The 21,296-nt window shown below is 38.4% G+C and overlaps 1 protein-coding gene across 2 annotated transcripts in view; it reads right to left on the reverse strand.

Annotated features, from left to right (window-relative positions):
- Positions 1-21,296, reverse strand: part of LOC145674476 (uncharacterized) — a 1,412,137-nt gene that overhangs the window by 443,163 nt on the left and 947,678 nt on the right. For both annotated transcript variants that reach the window (XM_081744589.1, XM_081744590.1), the window contains exon 7: positions 8,281-8,371. In XM_081744589.1, coding sequence (XP_081600715.1) covers positions 8,281-8,371 — 91 coding nt within the window. The remainder of the gene's footprint in view (positions 1-8,280; positions 8,372-21,296) is intronic.

The following is a 21,296-nucleotide window of genomic DNA, read 5'->3' on the forward strand; positions in this document are numbered from 1 at the left end:
GTTTTACGTCCCACGTTCATGCCGGCTAAGCTAAAGAAGACGGTGATGATGGGAAATGAATGCTGAGTTGATTTTAACGTTCCGTTCAGTAGCGACGCTATACGAGACGTGGACCTACTGATTAACGTGGAATCCGAACCCCATGAGGTCCCACCGGGAATCGAACCCAAGTTTCGTATCCGAAAGGCGCGAACGCTAACCGCTCAGCCACAAAGGAGCTCGAAAAATGAATGTACAATGGTGGAATGAATAAAGTGGAAGGAAACAGGAAAATCCCGAGAAAAACAACGGACACGGTGTTTGTCCACTACAAAGTCCACTTGGTGCGAGCTGCGATCGAAGCAGGAACCCCACGCAGTAGAGGTGAAAGCTCGACCACTGAGCCACCGTGCCGTCCATAAGTCCATGTTAACTATACTCATACAAACAGCCATTTTAGAGCGATCATTTTGAAAAAAGAATAATATTCTTAGTTTCCCTTAGTGAAAAGTGCTTTAAACCTGAACACAAGAAAGTTTTTGATGGAACAGTTTTCGAAGCGAATGAAAGGAAATGAATCAAGGGAAGAAGAATTAAAGACAGACAGAAAAATAACTTAGGAAAAATGTGAATCATCATCATCAGGGGTATTTTACCAGTATTGGCAGGTCACTTCCTGGAAACCAGTGTTGGGCAAAATCAATTGAAATCAATTGCAATTGAGCAATCAATTGAAAGTAATTGCTCTGAAAATCAATTGCAATTGATTTCAATTGCAATTGATTTCAATTTGTAATTGACAATTAATTCAATTGCAATTGAATTCAATCATAAAGTTTGCAATTAAATTTTCGTCAATTGTTAATTGTTAATTGGTCACCAGGCAATTGAAACTTTTAATTGTTAATTGTCAATTGCAAAGGGTGCAATTGAAACATTTAATTGTTAATTGCAATTGACAATTGAAACTTGTAATTGTTAATTGTAATTGTTAATTGCAATTGAAATCAGCAATTAAAACTGAAGATAAGAAGATGTGTGTGTATTGTGTTGTCCACTTGTTACTGTTTTACATATTTCAAATAAGGTACTTATAAGAAATGCTGGATACCTACCATCCTTTCCCCCCCCATGGGAAGAAAGCCGGGAAACTAAGTATTTTTTAAAATATATTATGTTTATGGTTCTATCCCCCTCGAAAGAACTCTATATACAATACGAATGGGCACCAACGAGTTCGAGAGAGTTTTCTTTAAAACTAGACTCGACTCGAAGCAGACATGTTTGAGCTCGACTTGAGATATCGGCTCGAAAAATTTCCCCTAACTCGACTCGAATTCGGATCGAGTTTCCAGTCGAGTCGAGCCAATTCGAGTTAAATTCTTTGTGTTACTATCTTCAAGTATCATACATAGACAATATAATTAACAATGATACTACTACTACTACTACTATAATTAATTATCATTATAACACCGTGTACCTGTATAAACATGGAATATAAGCGGTTTGTATCGGAATACTAAAAATTAGTTGACTGTCGATCTCGGTCGTCAAGAAATCTTCAGGAGGCAAGGACATCGGTCACGAGGTTCTTGGTTTGAGTTCAGGAGGAGCAAGTATTCAGGCTCGAGCCAAAAATTATTAAAAGTTATGGGACTCCAGCCAAATATGTTCAAAACTGCTCGACCCGGGTTTAGGGTTGTCAACAGCTCAAGCGGCTCGCTCACAGCTTATTCACTTATCGAGCCGAACCGAGAAGTGAGCCGAGCCAACAGCTTATCCAACCGAGCCAGCTCGAGCCGATGCTCACACGAGCCGAGCCGAACCGAGCTGATTGCTTACCCCAACCGAGCCGGTTCGAGCCATCGGCTCAGTTAAGCTGACTCGAACCCAGCCTATGGACTCGTTTCAACGGAGCCGGTTCAAGCCATTGGCTCAATTGAGCCCAGTCGATGGGTAATCCCAACCAAGCCAGTTCAAGCTGTACGCTCAGTTGAACCGATCCGAGTCGGTTGACATCACTATTTCGGTTGGGCTTCTACTTTGGCTAAAAAATTGGACCGTGCAGTTCTCAGCCTTGATGGTAAGAATTACAAAAAATGATATGAAATCTTTAATTTTACGTCCCACGATTATGCCGGTTAAGCTAAAGGGGACGGTGATGATAGGAAATGAATGAAATGAAGAAAGTGGGAGGAAACGGGAGAACCCCGAGAAAATCCACGAGCACGGTGTTTGTCCACCACAAAGTACAAATTGCGCGAGCTGGGATCGAACCAGGGACCTCAAGCACCGGAGGTGAACGCTCTACCACTGACCCACCGCGCCAACTGGTAAGAACTACAGTATATACTTATATTGATGCTCATGGCGTCATTAACTTGTTCCGCCACCAACGAATTTCAAGGTACTTTGTTTTGCATCTTTTGTGCGTGTTTTGCTTTATGCGCCTATTCCCACATTTTGTGCATCACCGGAAGTAGGTCAAAATGGGCCTACAAATATGGCGGAACAAGTTATTGCTCTTCCGCCACCAGTGAATTTCGAGATCGTTTCCTTCACATCGTTTTGTGCCGTTTTGTGCGTCTACTTCCGTTTTCTGCGTCGTGGGATGTGGGTTAAAATGAGTCCCCAAGGTGGGACGAAAACGATCAAGAGTTCCGCCACTATTAAATCTCGAGGTCGTTAATTTCACATCGCGTACCCTTTTGTACGTCTATTTCGACGTTTTGTGCGTCACTGGAAGATGGTCAAAATGGGCCTCGAAGGTGGGACGAAAATGACCCACTGCTCCGCCACTACCGAATTTCGAGGTCCTTCCTTTCGTATCGACTACTGAATTTTCGTGTTGTTTCGTGCCCCCATTTCCACGTTTCGTGCGTCACCAGAAGTGGGTCAAAATGGGCTTCCAAGATAGGACGAAAATGACCCACTGTTCCGCCACTATCGAATTTCGAGTTCGTTAATTTCACATCGCGTACCCTTTTGTGCGCCTATTTCGACGTTTTGTGCGTCACTGGAAGACGGTCAAAATGGGTCTCGAAGGTGGGATGAAAATGACCAAGAGTTCCGCCAGTACTGAATTACGATATCCTTCCTTTTGAATCGACTAGTGGATTTTCGTGCCGTTTCGTGCCCTTATTTCCACGTTTTATGCGTCACCTGAAGTGGGTCAAAATGGGCTTCCAAGATGGGACGAAAATGACCAAGAGTTCCGCTACTATCGAATTTCGAGGTCGTTAATTTCACATCGCATACCCTTTTGTGCGCGTATTTCGACGTTTTGTGCGTCACTGGAAGATGGTCAAAATGGGCCTCGAAGGTGGGACGAAAATGACCCACTGCTCCGCCACTATACATACCGAATTTCGTGGTCCTTCCTTTCGCGTCGACTAGTGAAGGTTTCGTGCCCTTATTTTCACGTTTTGCGCGTTACCAGAAGTGTGTGAAAATGGACCTCCAAAGTGTGACCAAAATGACCCCTTGTTCCGACACTGTCGAATTTCTAGGTCGTTTCCTTCGCATCGTTTAGTGATTATTTTTTAAAAAGTTTTCTGTGCCTACTTCCTCGTCTTGTGCGTCACCGGAAGTGAGTTAAACGGGCCTTTAAAGTGGGAGTTAAATGGCTCACTATTCCGCCACTATCGAATTTCGGGGTTGGTTCTTTCGCATCATTTAGTGTGTATTTTGTACCGTTCTGTTCGCCTACTTCCACGTTTTGAGCATCACCAGAAATGCGTCAAAATGGTCCATCAATGTGTGAGAAAATAGAGCCATTGTTCCGCCACTATCGAATTTGGGGGGTCGTTTCTTTCGCATCGTACAGTGCCTGCTTTGTACCGTTTTGTGCTCCTATTTCCACTTTAGTGCTTCTATTTCCACTTTAGTGCGACAACAAAAATGGGTCAAAATGGCCTACAAGTATAGCGGAGAATAACTTAATGCTGTTCCGTCACCATCAAATGAGGTCGTTTCCTTCACATGTTTTATACATGACTTGTGTCGCTTTGTGCATCAGTGGGAGAGGGTCAAAATGGACCTTGAAAGTGGAATGAATATGTCTTTCTCTGCCATATTTGTAGGTCACCTTTGACCCACTTTCGTTGGCCTTCAAAACGTGAAAGTATGCGCAGAAACGGTATAAACAATGCGAAAAAAGCGACCTTGAAATTCGATACTGGTGGGAGAGTGGATCAGTTTTCTTCCCACATTGAATGCCCATTTTGACCCACTACCATTGAATCACAAAACGTGGAAATAGGCTTACAAAACGGTAGAAAACACGCACAAGACGATGTGAAGGAAACGACCTCGAAATCGTTCCTGACGGAACAGCATTAACTTGTTCCGCCATATTTGTGTTTTCATTGGGAAGGCCGATGGGGGCTGAATTTGAACGTAAACACTATCGGGGGTGTCACTATAGGCCTGAGCAACCCCGATAAATATGGATTCGACACAAATTCTAGTACTTTTACATGTCCCGGTGAACGCCCCCTCAGACCCCTTTGGTTCGTATTGTGAAAAAATCTCCTCTGGCTCCCACCAACCCCCAACTAATACCGCGAAAATTATGAATGTGACACTAACATCTGCCATTTTCTACTACTTTTTACATATGCCGGTAAAAGTCCCTATAATCCTCTGGTTCCAATTTTGAAAAAAAAAAAAAACAATGCCTCTGGCCCGCAGCCGATGGGGGCTGTACTTGGAAGTCAACGCCTGTGGAAGTATCACCATTCATCTCAGCGACAGCGAAAACTATGGATTTGACACTAATATCGGTCACTTTCCATTATTTTTACATGTCTCGCAATTCCCCACCCCCGGTGACTCCCGGCCCGCATACAATGGTGGCTAAATTTGAAAATCATCGCTAATGAAAGTATCACCATTGATCTCAGCCACCCCGAAAACTATGAATTTGACATTAATATCGGTCATTTTCGATTATTTTTTTACATGTCTCGGAATTTCCCCCTCTGGTGACCCAAGGCCCGCATACAACGGTGGATGAATTTGAAAGTCATCGCTAGTGGTAGTGTCACCATTGATATCAGCAACCGCGAAAATTATGGATTTGACACTAATATCGGCATTTTGGATTACTTGTACGTTTCGGCATTCCCCCCTACCCTTGTTGACCCACGGCCCGTAGCCGGATACGGTGAATTTGGAAGTTAATGCGATCGGAGTTTCACCATTGATCTCAGCGACCGCGAAAACTATGAAATCGACACTGATATCGGTCATTTTCTACTACTTTTAAATGTCCCGGTAAACGCCCCCCTGAGACCCCCTGGTTCGATTTTTTTCGAAAAAGCTTTACCTTGTTGTGGGACCTGGACCAAGGTATCTTTGACCAAAATTTGGTAACTCTCGGTCGACTTGTCTGGTCCCCAGGTCGGTACCGGTAAACGTCCCCTGGAGACCCCCTAGTAAGGAATTTTATAAAAAGCTCTTCGTCTTGGTCTTGGGCCTAGACCAAGCTACCCGTGACCAAATTTTGAAAAGTTTCGGTCCACTCGTCTCGTGCACAGGTCACACAAAGATAGACAGATAGACACACGAACAAACTCTATTTTATTTATATTAGAAAGGTGAGATCCGCTGTTATTGTATTAGTGCGGTGCTTGAGCTATTGATCGTAAAAATTCAAACTCCGATGAGTGATAATTTTATAGGCTTGTTTTATTACAAGTTTAAACTCTTTAGTCAGTAGAGAAAAGGGCGTGAATCATAGGTCAGAGTTGATGACAATGGGTTTTGGTGGGTCTGTGGGTCGCAGTGGGTAAGAGTGGTTTATGGTGGGTGGTGGGTCTGTGGGTCGCAGTGGGTAAGAGTGGTTTATGGTGGGTGGTGGGTCAGAGTGGGTCACGGTGGGTCGTGGGTCACGACGGGTGGTGAGTCAATTGGTCGTGGCTAAAGTTTTCATTGCCCCACGCCCTCTCTGAACTACAGTGTTGAAAATTAATCAGTGAAAATCAATTGCAATTGATCAATCAATTGAAAGTAATTGCTGTGGAAATCAATTGCAATTGAATCAATTGCCAATTAATTTCAATTGCAATTGAATTACAGAATTCAATTGCAATTACTTTCCACTGCAATTACTTTCAATCAATTGATCAATTGCAATTGAATCTCCTTTTTTAATGGCCAACTACAATTAACAATTAACCATTACTTATTTCAATTGTTAATTGCAATTAACAATTAAATTTACAGATTAATTGTTAATTGTTAATTCAATTGAAATTTGCCCAACACTGCTGGAAACTGAGAAGATTCCAGGCAACACGGATTTTAGCTAATCTCTTCTTCGGGGGCCGCGGTGGCTCAGTGGTAGAGCGTTCACTTCTGGTGCTTGGGTTCCCGGTTTCGATCCCAGCCCCCACCAAGTGAATTTTGTGGTGGACAAACACCGTGTGCGTGGGTTTCCTCGGGGTTCTCCCGTTTCCTCCCACTTTCTTCATTCCACCATTTCATTCATTACTCATCATCACCGTCTCCTTTAGCCTCACCGGCATAACCATGGGACGTAAAACTCAAAGATTTCCTTTTCATTTTAATCTCTTCTTCGTCTTCACGTAGGATTTTTTTTTGTTTTAATACTATCCATCAACTGAATCTTCTTTTACCCCTGGCTCTTTCTCCTTTCACCGCAGTGTGGTACGGAGGTAGAGTGCTTACCTCTGGTACGTAAAGTCCCTGGTTGGATCCCCGGTCAAGTAAGTTTGTGGTGGACAACATCATAGCTTCCTCGGGGCACTCCCGTTTCCTCTCACATTGTCATTCTACCAATTGTTCAACCACTATTCACTTGCCTTAATCATCCGTCTGCCTTCGCCTGAAAGGCATAATCTTGGGATGTTAAACGAAAATATTTATTTTTTACTTTCACCATAAGTTCTAGCACAGTCTTCATGATACCGTTCCTTCTCAACCAGTTTCTGTTTGTCCTTACTATTCCTACCACTTCTTCATTAGTCGGGCCGTGGTGATTTAGGGGTAGAGCGCTCACCTCTGGTGCGTGGGACTCCTAATTTCATCTTAGCTCGCGTCAAATGGACTTTGTGGTGGGCAAACATAGTGTGTGAGTTTTTCTAGGGTTTTCTAGTTTCCTCCCACTTCCTTCATTCCGTATCACAATCGCAGTTTCCCTTAGCCTTGGTACAAAACGTGGGAAATGAAAGTAGCAATTTCAATACTTCCTCACTGCTTGTTCGACCCAGCTAATATTCTTCTCCATACTAACATTTCAAAATCATTCATCTTTTCCCTTTACTTTTTCATAGTATCTACGTGTCTGCTCCCTAGGGTACAATACTACACATGAAATATTTTATGAGTTTCTTTTCTTTTTATTCAAAATACAAAACACATGATGGCCCAATAGGTTGACTAATCGATGTATTTTTAACAGAAATTTCTTACAGTACAATTTTCTATATCGAAAAATCTAAATCACTGTACGAAAGAAACACCGCATGGAAATAGGAAGGAATTAAACTGTGAGTTGAGTTGATTTTGAGTTTAACGTCCCATTCAGCAGCGAGGCTACATAAGACGTGGATCTAGTGATTAGCGTGGAATCCGAACCACATGAGCTCCCTCCGGGAATCGAACCCGGATCTCCCACGCCGAAGGCCGCTTAGCCACGAAGGAGCTCTTTTAAACTGACCAAATTTGAAAGAAACAAACTAGTGTATTTTCATTCTTTCCCTATACATTTCTGATGTGTTATTAGTCGTTACCTAATAACTATTTACACCAATCTATTCCAACTGACCACTGTATAACATAGGAGCCCGCATTTATAATCGGGAAACGGGGAGATAACAGGTAAAACAATGAGAAATTACGAGGTAGGGGAACGGAATATTATATACATATTAATTTTAACGTTCCACGATGAGGCACCGAGTCTAAGGGAGACTGTGACGACGAGATGTTGGAATTTAAAAGTGAAAGAAAACTGGAAAACACCGAGAACATACACACACACGGTGTTTGTCCCCCACAAAGCCGATGGCGAAAGCCTGAATCGAACTAAGGGCCTGACGCACCAAAGGTGTATTCATAACTAATATTTTTCAGAACTGATGCTGATTGACAGTGAGAATCACGCGATAGTTCTTTGAAAGACCCATTGAATTTAATCTTTGAGGATTAATATAAGCATACCTACTGTCACTGATAAAAGTATACCAGGTAAATCTGCAAAGTGGAAGAACTTGTAATAAACTACGCCGAAAATAAAGTACTTACAAAGAAGTTCCCATGATATATCCTTACCTTTACAAGAATCAGGGCTTTATCAAGAACAGGCATGGCATCTGACTTTAATGGGATATCATGTGCGAGCACCACAAAATCTTCTCGTGACCTGTAAGACAGAAAATATATTAATAAGAATGTAATCTAAGACATTAAACTTTGTCGTAAAATAATATTACAAAAGTATTGAAGACAAGAAAGTGAAGCATACAACAGGACTTCTATCACAAAGCAAATATATTCCATCTCACTAAACAAATTTGATTAGTGTAAACCATCATATATTAAACTATAGTTCCTTGGTAGTAAAGTGTTTATTTCGGACGCTCAATGCCGCCGACTCAAGTTCTGTTCCCGCAATATAGTCTGAAAAGGTGAAGTGGCCATCCCTCTTTAGACAATGACGAACTCTTAAACTATCCTATTCCGCAAAATAATCTATCTTTAATTTATTCAATGGGTTCCAGGTACGTACCCATTATGTGTTTTGGTTGATATTATGTGTATAGGCTGACGCTTATTTCGTACCAAGCACTTAACTCTGCTTGTAATATAGATACTCCTGTAACAAAAATATGACATATTAAATTGTATAGGCCAAACTTAGCAGTGGTATTTTAAACTTCAATAATTACATATATATATATATATATATATATATATATATATATATATTTAAAATTAATCTTAACTGACTTCACTTTTCTCTGATTTAAAATGTAACAAATAACGGAGGCACTAACGGAGGCATGAACGTGTTCCGAAATATTGCAGTACAATCCCTATGATGTTATGCAACCATAATCACGCTAAAGAACGTATAGTTGCCTATATGTCTGTTACTTTGCCATGATTAACTCGGCATCCGTTTAGATCAGAGTTTCCCAACCAGTGTGCCATGAATGGGCCGCTGGTGTGCCGCGAGTAAATCGAAACAAAATTATTAATTCTATAGCAATTGAATTGCTGGACATAGGGAAAAATGTATATTTGTATTTCACATTACTATCAACCTCTAATATGAATCTACAGTTTTAAGTTTCATACCGCGTTACTTTTCTCTACGTTTTTAATATTGAAAAAGGTATTTATCATTGTTATGACGTTATGACCATTATTGCTTTTTTATTGTTGCAGACTATTTCGTGACTTTAAATTTTAAAGTATTCAATCCTTTCGATAAAATAAACATGCATACGAATTACCTACATTTATGTTTTAAAAGTGAAAGTGATTTGTTTGTTCGTTCGTAATTTAGTGATCTTCCTTGTTATTGAAAGTTTGGATGCAGTTTTCGAAAAGAAAGCGTATTTTTAGAAACCTAAGTCCAATATTTCATTGCAATTGTTTTCTATTTTTAAATTAGAATGAAAAATAAATATAATGATTTACCATGGTAGAAAACTAGTGATGGAGCTTTCTTCTCTGTGAGATCAGTAATCACAGAAAAAGATACTATGGTATTTTATATTTAAAAATAATAAAATCTATGAGTGTGCCGCGAGAATTCAAGTTACACTCATAGTGTGTCGCAAGTTGAAAAAGGTTGGGAAACGCTGGTTTAGATCAAGGCCGTAGACATTTTTGTCGCCCCGGGCCATTAAATAATTTCCATCCCCTCAGTATCAATAAATACTGGTGTAGAAAATTTAAGAAAGTGAAGTGATAATCAATATTTAAGCGCAAATGGAAAAATAAAATAAAATAACAATATATAGTTGCAGTTCCAGTTAATAAACTTGTCATTGATTTGATTTAAAAAAAAAAAATGTCCCCTTCCTACCTAACTGCCGCAACACGCTATCAGTAGCAACAATTACTGGTGCCGACTGTGCCGTCAACAACGAGGAGTTTCATCGCAAACATACTGGCGGGTCGGTTTCTTGGTGGCCACCTGTTAGTTTTACAGTTCCAATTAAAACGTAAGAATATATTAATGTAGAAAAACACAAAAATTAGTGCTTAAATATAAAAATGGATACGCCAATTACTCTATTTGGAAATAATAAGAAAATTGAAACAATACAGTTTTTAAGTTGCAATTAAATCGCCAAACTGCCTGTACACTACCGAAATTATTAGCTCGAGGCAGTCAAGCGAAACGAGGGTAGCGACATCTCTTGGCGCGACCGTTGATTATTAGGAATTTACTTGACGCACTAAGGCACTTGCCTTTTAGAAATATCATAAAGCAGGGGAGTCATTTAGGCTTAGTGGATGACAGAGAAGGCAAGTGCCCCCCCCCCTGAGTTTGATATTATGTATCCATGATAGTAACCAACTCTATTTAAGAATGGACTGTCTTGCCGGAGGCACAACCACGTACGGGCCCACCGGGCCAAACCCCCGAAGTTTAGTACCTTGACATATATTTATACGTTTTTATTTTTTTTTAAATAAAACTATACTTGTTTGACAGAGAAATGATTGATGTAACCTAAAATAATTTTGCAATTAATTTGCACTCTTTGTTTCCTTGTAACACCGTATGCGTGGGTTTTCTCGAGGTTTTCCCATTTCCCCCAATTTCTTCATTCCACCATTTCATTCATGTCTCACCATTCCCGTCTCCTTTAGCCTAGCCGGCAGAACCATGTGACGTTACACTAAAAGATTTCATTTTTTCCCTTATAAAACCAATCTAGTTTTATATTTTTTTCTCAGAATATAGGTGACAGCACCTAACGATCATTTATAGTACTTGGGGGGGGAGTGTAGAACAAAATCGATTCAATACTACATAAACGCAGTGTCTGGAAGTGTTGGACTCCCCTCCTCCCAAAGAAAAAAATATATGAGTGTTCGCGTGTGTTGCCTCCATCCTAATCAAACCTGAAATGATATAAATTTTAGTACTACCAACTCTTGCTCGATCTCGCGTCTAACGCAACAAAGGCGAGAAACCTAACCAAGTGGTCAAAGGGTGCTTTACACGATCCTTGATTCATAATGTTACTACCAACTCACAAGGGTTTCGATGTTGTTGTCATGTAAATGTAGCGAAGATGATAAAAAAAAAAAAAAAAAACAACGCTTCCGGTTTCGAGTCCTGTTACACATGTTAGCGTAAAGAACTGCTCTTCTTTGAAGCAAAGAATAGCGAAGATTAAAAGAAAGAAGGAAAAAAACTAGAATGTTCGGCTCTCACGAAAGACTTGTTCTATCACCTTTCCACTCATTAGGCCCATTCATAAAATGCTTGTAACACTTCCTCATCGTTGTCAGTATTACACTTTGACTACAGGTGGCGCGCATAGCTAGCAGAGCAGAACAGAGACATCTATTGGTCATTGTGTGCACTCGTTAGCCATGAATGTTGATACTCCACCTAATATGATCATGTTTCGACACGCATGCAAAATTTGCACCATAAAAGCGAGTTTCAAGATACAGTATTTGTAAGTTGCATCATTGTCAAAGAAGGCAAATATGTAAGTGATCACATTAGATATACCTATTAAACTTTAATTTTATGAAGTTATTTCATAAACATATATTTGAAGTGAATATTTATGCTCATTATCACATTTAGTTGGAAAATGTTACAATAAAATACCCCGTTTATAGCAATGTGTTGCCAAACTACAATTAGTTCACTGTTGAAAAAAAAAACTAAAAACTAAGTAACAGTTGAACTGCACGGTAGGCAGTGAATATATATTTTATGTACCGTATTTACTTGACTACATAACAAGGTTCTTTTAGCCAAATTTGCCAGTCGAAAAATTCGAGATCGTCTTACATTCGCAGATTAAGGTTTGGTAGCTGAGGTCAACATTTTTTACGGTGTGTAATAGTTTATACCGAATTTGTAAATATACCCTTTCTAGCAATTTTAGTCTTGATTTTAAATTTAGTTAAAAAAAAAGAAGAAGAAAGTTTTGATAATCCCGTAAACTACCGTATTTGATCATTTTTATCGGAATGCCATAATTTAGATAACCAATAATTGGCATAAGTTTATACAGTTTTTTTTTTTGTGTATCTTAAGACATTTTGCCAATGAGCTCCCTCGAAGACCCGGGTTCGATTTCTGCAGGAGCCAAGGGCGCCGATTTCTCGGTAAATTTGGGGGGGGGGATTCAGATGCAGAAGGCATATGTAAGTTTTGAGGATTTTAAGACGAATTGCATTCAAATTGTGCCAAATATTGTATATTCATAAATACAATAGGGGCCCACATGAGCATCGGGGGGCCCGGGCCCCCGGCCTCCCAGGATCATCGCCCTTGGCAGGAGTTCATGTGGTTTGAATCCCATATTAACCTGCAGGTCCACGTCTCATATCGACTCGATGCTGAAAGGGACGCTAAACTAAAAACCAAATCAAATCAAATTTTGTCAGTAAAACCATTTCTAATTTTGATTATTCAGAACATTTTTCAAGAAGTTTTATATTTAGGGTTGTTTTAAAGTCGGGTAAATACGGCAATAGCTCTCCAAATATGTTCTTTCGAGAAAATGTTCACCTAAATTTTCAGTTTATTCATATAATTAAGGATATTTGTTCCGGAAATTGAGTTTTTAAATACTTATAAAGAAATACACTGTGTTTAATTATAACTGAGTACAACACAAAGTTGTCAAAAAAAATTCCGAAATACTCAGTAATATTGTTTAAAAGTTGTTGTAGCATTGTTAATCATGATTTCAAAGTGATGGCTCAGTGCTAAAGCGTTCAGATCTCGTGCATGGGATCTCTGGTTCGATCCCAACTCGTCCCATGTGAATTTTGTGGTGGACAAAACATCGTGTGTGTGTGTGTTTTCTCGGGGTTCTCCCGTTTCCTCTCACTTTCTTTATTCTTTCATTTATCATAATCATAGTCTCCTTTATTTTATCTGGCATAATCGTGGGACGTAAAACTTTGAGATTTTATTTAATTTTTTCCAACCCAACCAATCATCGATGTTGACTACCGTAAGTTTATATGGACTGCGATCGAACCAGGGATCAGTAGCGGCTCTGAAAGGAAGTCACAATGTTAAAAATTAAATGAATACTTCAAGCTAAGGAGAAAAAGCCCCATATAGCTTCAGAAATCTGAAATTCAAGAATTAGTAGATTAGCTTTCTTTCCTCTGCTTGTTGCGATAAAATTTTAAGCTGCCGCTCTGATTTCTCTCAAGAGCACTCACTACCAGGGACTATTTTCCATCAGAAGACGTTCTGCCACTAAGTTTCTTTGCCCTAAATGTGTAGCTTTATTCAGTGGTCGAAGTGAGACGGTATGCGGTGATATGTCATGCCGCCTCTTGTTTTTCAGTGATGAAAGCATACCAACTCTGTGTTTCCAAGGATTAAAACATACCATCACTGGAAAGTAGACGCTAAATACCTTTAAAAAATCAATTTTTATACACAGTAATTGACGAATAGCTTTGCACATAAAAATATTTATTTTTTACGTAGAAATAATTTCTAAATTGACAAACTGACATTTTTGTTATCTTTTTCCTACCTTTAGTTTTTAAAGTGAGGTGTCTTCAAAGAAGTTAATCTAGTTTATATTTTGATGTCCCATATTGAATTGTTTCTTTGTTATGTGTGTGTCTGTGCTTTCTTGCCATAATGTGTGTAAATGCCGTGTTTTGAACATGGGCAGATTTAGGGTTGTCTGCTGTGAGTCTGACCTTCCGGGTTTTTGAAATATTCAACAGTACAGTGGGGGGACCAGGAGTTTTCCTGCAGAAAATTAATATCCTCGTTAGGTTTTTGAGTATTTTTGTGTATAATTCTCTATAATACATCATTTAAGGGGATATTTTATTTATTTATTTTTTTTAGGAAGTTGTTGGCAGGAGATCAAAATCTCTCCATATCCCCCCCCCCCGTTACTACAGAGAAGCTCTCCAAGGTTTCCAGTCATTATGTAAATAGAAATGCAATCTTTTAGGCAACATACCCTCACTGTATTTTAACATTTAGATAGCCGGTATGTCGAGTCAAAATCGTAATAAAACATACCATCTCTGCTTCCCCCCCACTTCGAATACTGGTGTTATTGCTATCATATATATTTTTAGTTGCAGCAACAAAACGTAGAGTAGCTATTCTATTCCTTATATCTATCTATCTATCTATCTATCTATATATATATATATATATATATATATATATATATATATATATATATATATATATGTGTGTGTGTGTGTGTGTGTTACATAAATGTGTAAGAATATTTTGGGAACAGATTTCTCACATCAAAGTAAGAGAAAACGTTCATATGGACCTGTGCTCGAAACTGGATTGTTTCGGAGTTATAGGGTGCCGACAACGTAAAATAAGAACTTCAAAAGTTCATAGCTTCACTAGGATGGGACCTATTGTAGTTGAGTCGAGTCAAGACATCACTGAGGAACTAGTATGTGAACAATCCAAATATCCATCTTTCAGAACCTCCGGTACTTGCACAATCATTTTTAGAGATGCTGTTTGGGAGTACTTGATCACTCTCCACCTACCTCTCTAAGAATTGGTGTGCAAGTACTAGAACATTCTTAAACATGGATATTTGGATAGTTCACATACCAGTTCCTGAGTGATGTCTTGACCCGACTACGATAGGTCCCATAGTAGTGGAGCTATGGACTTTTAAAATTCACTTATTTCACGTTTTAGGTACCCTATAACGCCTAAACTATTCACTTTTGAGCACAGGTCCATATGAACTGTTGTTTCTTATTTTGATGTGAAGAATTTTTTTTTTCAAACTATTGTGACATATTTTTATAACATCCTGTATAGCTTATATGCCACCCATCATGTCCGAGCAAGCGGTAGCTATCACTAAGACTGGCTGAATGACAATGCACTTTTTGCAACACGCAAATTGTCCTTTAGAACGGCCTGCTTTGTACAATGTCCTTCAAAAAAAAATATTCACAAAAAATACCTGAAGGTATAATTAAGAGAAGGAACGCTATTTAATGAAGAGGTCAGATCTTGCAGAGCTCATACAAAGAACCAATAGGAACAATGAATAATATAACATCGAGACAATTACACCAATTGCTGACAGCAATTCAACGGCCGCTCTCTGTGGGCGCATTGTTGCGGTCTATTCACATCATTAATATTCAAGCGACAAATTGCTTGTTATACCTTTTCCTTCGGTCGACACGTCTGTAGTACAAAGATTCACAATCAATTTTAGCGTCCGCCGTTCGTCGAGAATCTTTGATGCACTCAAAGCAATAGACGCTCAGGAGAATGTCTGCGAAGTGACACGTTTCACAAAGGAAGTAATCAAGTTATAAGGGAACCATATAAAATAATTTTTAACGAGTCCGGATATAATGTGCTGAGAATATGCGATAGATTATGAATCAAGGTATTCTAGGTTTGATTCCTAGCCAAGTACCACCACAATACAAAGTTTAAAGGGGCATTCTTAAGAGCCAATCGCTGAACTGTGCGATGTCGTCACATCTTTTATAGAATCGGTAGCGTGGCAAAAAATAAATAAAATAAAATAAAATAAAAATAAACCAAGATCGTTTTCGCTTTCTAGAGAAACTGCAACGTGGAGGTAGACACCCATTGGTTATCATACTGGAGGGAATTCAGACGTACACCGGTTGAAGGAAAAATGAAATGAAATCTTTAAGTTTTACGTCCCACGGTTATGCCGGTTAGGCTAAAGGAGACGGTGATGATGAGTAATGAATGAAATGGTGGAATGAAGAAAGTGGGAGGAAACGGGAGAATCCCGAGAAAACCCACGCACACGGTGTTTGTCCACCACAAAGTTCACTTGGCGGGGGCTGGGATCGAACCCGGGACCCCAAGCACCAGAGGTGAACGCTCTACCACTGAGACCGGTTGAAGGAAAATGTAAAGGAAAACCACTTTGTGATAAGAGATGGCGTTACATTTTTCCCATCTTTCTCAATCTAAATTCACTTACACAGAATTGCTAATAACTACTATGAATCCTGAGTTGCGTATAGTCATGGTTTTCAGTTATGCTGAAAGCGAATAACGTAACAATTAGTCCGTACTAATTTTCGAGGTGTTCTTTCGTTAATTGTTGAATTCAACTAATTGCTGAGAACGAATTCAATAGCAGACTTCTTATATTTTCTTCTAGGACTTTGAAATTTTGTCATTTGGTAGAGAACAAGAAATCTACTATTTTACTATCTACGATTTTTCGACATCTTTCTCTTTCCATTGTTGTAAGCATTTAATTGTTGCATAGAAATTAAGTGTTTGAGTCGTTAACTATCAGTTTGCAACTCTGAAATGATACAGTCACCATTAAAAGTCAGTACCTGCGTCTATAATTTTTCCAGTGACGGCTCTCGAGGGTAAGGTTCCTAACTATAGGTTGAATAATCCGGGACAAATACTTGACGGTACGCCTGTTCATTCTCGTTTATTTGGGGATGACTTAAGAATCTAAGAACATACCTGTTACCAGACAGATAAAACAAATTCAGCCTAAATTTACAGAAGTAGATTTATAAGCATTACATAATTAGTTTGTGATTTTATATATATATATATATATATATATATATATATATATATATATATATATATATATATATATATATATATATATATATATATTGTAATATCCCATGTGAAGTTGTTTACAAACAAATCCACGCATCAAGTGTTTATAAACACTATCTCGTGCTTCATCAAGAGGAACTTCCACCAGGGGGATCTGCAATCACCTGCAGACAACGTTTAGCCCCTCCCACGAAGCAGAAGACGAAATTGAAGCAGCAGCGCCACCGCCACACAAAGGACACTATAAATTGGACAGAAGAATCCAGCTCAGGACCAGTCAGGGGACTCTCGGGATAGCTATTCTGCTCTCATATTTCCCAGGATACTTTCCGGTCGGTGACGTCACGTGGAGGTATCGCGGTATTTTTCAAAATAGGTGAAATTCTGCATAAACAATAACACTACTGTTTCAAGATGGAGAAAAGTTAACTTACTTGTGCAGTAGCTCATTCTAATAACATAGGAAGGAATACAAACGAAATAATGTTCCATCGATTCCCTAAAAATGATGACGTTCGAAGAAGATTGATTTCCCGCTGTAAGCGAAAGAACACTTTTAATGTGGATAAGGCACGAATATGTTCTGCTCACTTTTCACCAGAGGATTATCAAAGAGTTTGAAAAAACGAGCTTCTAATTTTCGTGCAAAAGTAATGTTTAAGATCTGACGCTGTTTCTTCATTATTGATACCAAACTGCATGGGGAAAAATAAACTAGACACTAGTCAAGTTGAAAAACAGGTGTGTAACAACAATAATTTTACTTTTATGACATTTGTTTCTGACTGCCTGAAGCTTAAGGAGTTTATGTTAAGTGAAGTGGAAGGGGGTATCAACGAGAACATAAATGTATACTCTCATATATTCTTTAGTTTAAATGATATTCGTAAGTTTTGTTAAGTATCTGAAACATTATTCTAGCAAAGAGTTCAAAGTGCATTTGAGCAGAACATTCATTGGAACATATTACGAACCGAACCTTACCTAACTTTACCTAATCTAACCTAATCAAATCTTATTCAACCGAACCGTACCTGTTACGTACAAATCACATTGATTTTATTCTTTCTCGAATGCCACATCGTGTGACAAAACCATTTGTTCTGATCAAAGTGCACTCTTACCATATTCTTATAATTGAAGGGCTGACCGAGAGAGGGGGCTAAGCCACAAAAACTAAATTCCGATAAATCGAAGGGCAAAGTGTAGGACAAATAACTGCAAATTTTCCCCTGTGAAAGTGGTTCTTTTATGTATGTATACCACTCTATAGATATCTGTGCAACTTATAACCTGTAATACATACTGTAAAATGTGTTATATTGAGTAATAAACAAATATTAGTAATATAAAGGAAATATTTTGCTGTCACGATTTCTGACAATTTGGTTAATACACACTAAATACAACGGGTTAGGTTAGATTTCTAACCTGATCTAACTTAACATAACCTAATCAAATTAGGTTAGGTTAGATTCGGTTATATTAGGTTAGGGTAGATTAGATTTCTAACATAACCTAACCTATTCTAACACAACCTAACCTAATTTGTTATTACATACCCGGAATCTCTGAAATTTTGAATAATGTTTGCTTTATGTATTTTACTGCCTGAAATGCTTTTAATGAGAGGATTGGTTTATGGAAAGTATTTGAACTCCTTCCACCCTTAGAATTTACGTTTCAATGAAAGTGCAATGACAAAAATCCATAATTCCAACCCTTCCCCACGCCCAAAGAGGATGAATTTGGTTTTAAACGGCATCGGGTTAGTCACTATTCATTTCAGTGACCCTGAAAATCATGGACTGGACACCAATTTCGGCTAAGTTAGTTAGTCCTGGCTGCTTTAACGTACCAAAAATCGTTAAAGTTGGTCGAGAAAAGAGTTGGCAATCAAAGATTGTTACAATGAATAGAAAATGCCCCCTCTTCCCTTAAAACGAAAATTTTCAAAAACAATGGGACATGTTTTTCTTTAAGCCTAATGAGGAGTTTATATACCGAGTTTCATCTTTCTAACTTGATAGGTTCGTGAGATACTGTATTTTAGGTACACATTTTGAACCCCTTCTACCCCTTAGAATTCACCCTTTAATCAAAGTAATAAGGGCCAGGTCAACTCATGTACGGTACTAAAAATTATAAAAATCGATCCAAAGCTCTAGAATGAATTAGCGAGTAAACATTATATTCATTTTTATTTGTATAGATAATTAACTATTATTGACGATATTTATATATTTATTACATTATATTGTCTCATCTGTGAGTAGAAATAACTCATTATTTGTATTTGGAAAGACAAGGAATATCATAATTATGTTTTGAATCCAGTTTTACGAATAAAGCGCGAAGTGTAACAAGCAAGCAAGCGAAAACAATCTTCACAGATACCTCCACATGACGTCACGGACAGGAAGCCAATCATAACGCTAATCGCGAAATGGGGCTACCTGTTATTTTATATACCTTGAGGACCAGTTTTCTGGTGACCCTCCTTTAGTCTGCTACGGGACTCTTGGAGTAACCTAACCCCAGGCCTCTAGTCTGCTATGGGACTACGCCTATCCTATCTCCTGGCTTAGCCTGCTACGGGGCTCTGTTGGAGATCCTGTCTGCGACCTTACGGTCAAAGACCACCTATACTCACTCTGATTCTAGAGAAATCAATTTGTATAGTATTTTGTAAAAATACTTTTATAGAGGAACTTTTTATAATAAAAATACTGGTAGTGGGAGTCGATTCCGGACGCTCTTTTTATTAACAGCTCTACCTCTTCCTTATATATGAGACAAAACTACACAAAGTTTTAATATATATATATATATATATATATATATATATATATATATATATATATATATATATATATAAAACCTTTCGAGTTCTCGTCTGAAGATGCAAATTACACTATGTGGCAACGTCGCAAATGAAGAACCATAGATTAGATCTAGCAATCTATCAAATAGTTATATCGATTCTTCCCAGATGGCAGCTAAAGTCTATGTTGATTAACACTAACATCACTTACTAGTGTAGCAATCGATTCAAGTGCTTGTTGTATTCATAGAGTAACGTTAATGGCTCAAAGTTAATCTGTGACGTTGCCACATTGTGAAATTTTGATTCGCCATAGCAGCTGAAGAAGGTCCTGGAGGGCAAACAAACCATCATATAACATTTTCTCTTTATTTTGGCCTGTAGAATAGTGCTCTCTGTTCCGTGGGAGCCACTTTTAGAACAACCGATATATGACACTGATACCGAACTTATAGTTATGACATATTCCACTCAAAAAAAAAAAAAAAAAAAAAAAATAAGTAGTTTGACCGCAAAAGAGGAGAAACTCTATGAACATACATAGAAGAGGCAGGGAAATCAATTATTTTTCTTGCTTATAACCATTTCTTCTGACAAGATCATCCTCGTCAGTTCAATTGAAGTTTTAATCCTTTCCCCTCAAATGCGGCGAGAGCCCCGACATTCGAGATTTTCCTTTCCGCTCGCATGTCGGGGTTACTCCCGCACTAATTTTGACGCTTTAATTATTCGCATGTCAACAGAGCCCCGCTTGCATGATTTAGTCGACAATTTCTGCCATCTTTTGGCCGTCTATTCAACTCCTTACTCGGCTGTTCCTGCCAGTTTTCAACAAATGAAAAGCGATATACAAATGTAAACAAAGACCAAAGATGGCTGGGTTTGTGAGAGACGAAGATATACAAGGTGTTTTCGAAGCTTCAGATACCGATTTCAGTGATAGTGGTAGCAAATATTTCGATAATGATAGTTTAAGTGAAGGAAGTAGTGGTGATAAATCTTCCGATTCCAATGAAAATGATGACCAAGTGACAGGTGATGTGTTGACAAGGGACAATTGGACTCCCTATGATAATAATGATGAAGATTTTCCAAAAATACCCTTCATAGCAAATTTCGGGTATAAACCACCAGTTGTTGGAAGGCCAACTACAGAAATTGATTTTTTCCAATTATTTTTTAGTGGCACTTTCCTTGAGGAAATTACAAATGAAACAAACAGGTATGCTAAGTCTAAGATACAAATGCGACTACAAAAATGTCAATTTGGTCCACTTGGCATGACATGACAGTTCCTGAACTGAAGGCATTTCTGAGTGTAATAGTAAAAATGGCACTAAATCCTAAACCAAACATACAAGATTACTTTTCATCTTGAACATCTTGACAAGTTTAAGGATTTTCTTTCCCAGGACAAAATGTAAGCATTGATGAAAGTACAGTGGGGTTCAAAGGGAGAATAATTTTTAAGTGCTACAACCCACAGAAGCCAACCAAATGGGTGCTACAAGTATTTGTATTGGCCGACTCAAGTACTGGGTATATCTCAAAATAAATCCGAGCTGTACAGCTTGCTGTGTCAAAACAAATTCAAGGGGAAAGGGTTAAAAGTACAAATTTTTCCTGAGATTTACGATTGTATACTTACAAACTTGCATTTATTTATTTATTTATTTATTTATTATC

The sequence above is a fragment of the Thermobia domestica genome, chromosome 17, assembly GCF_964235325.1.
Source record: "Thermobia domestica chromosome 17, izTheDome1.hap1.1, whole genome shotgun sequence".
Lineage (NCBI taxonomy): Eukaryota > Metazoa > Arthropoda > Insecta > Zygentoma > Lepismatidae > Thermobia > Thermobia domestica.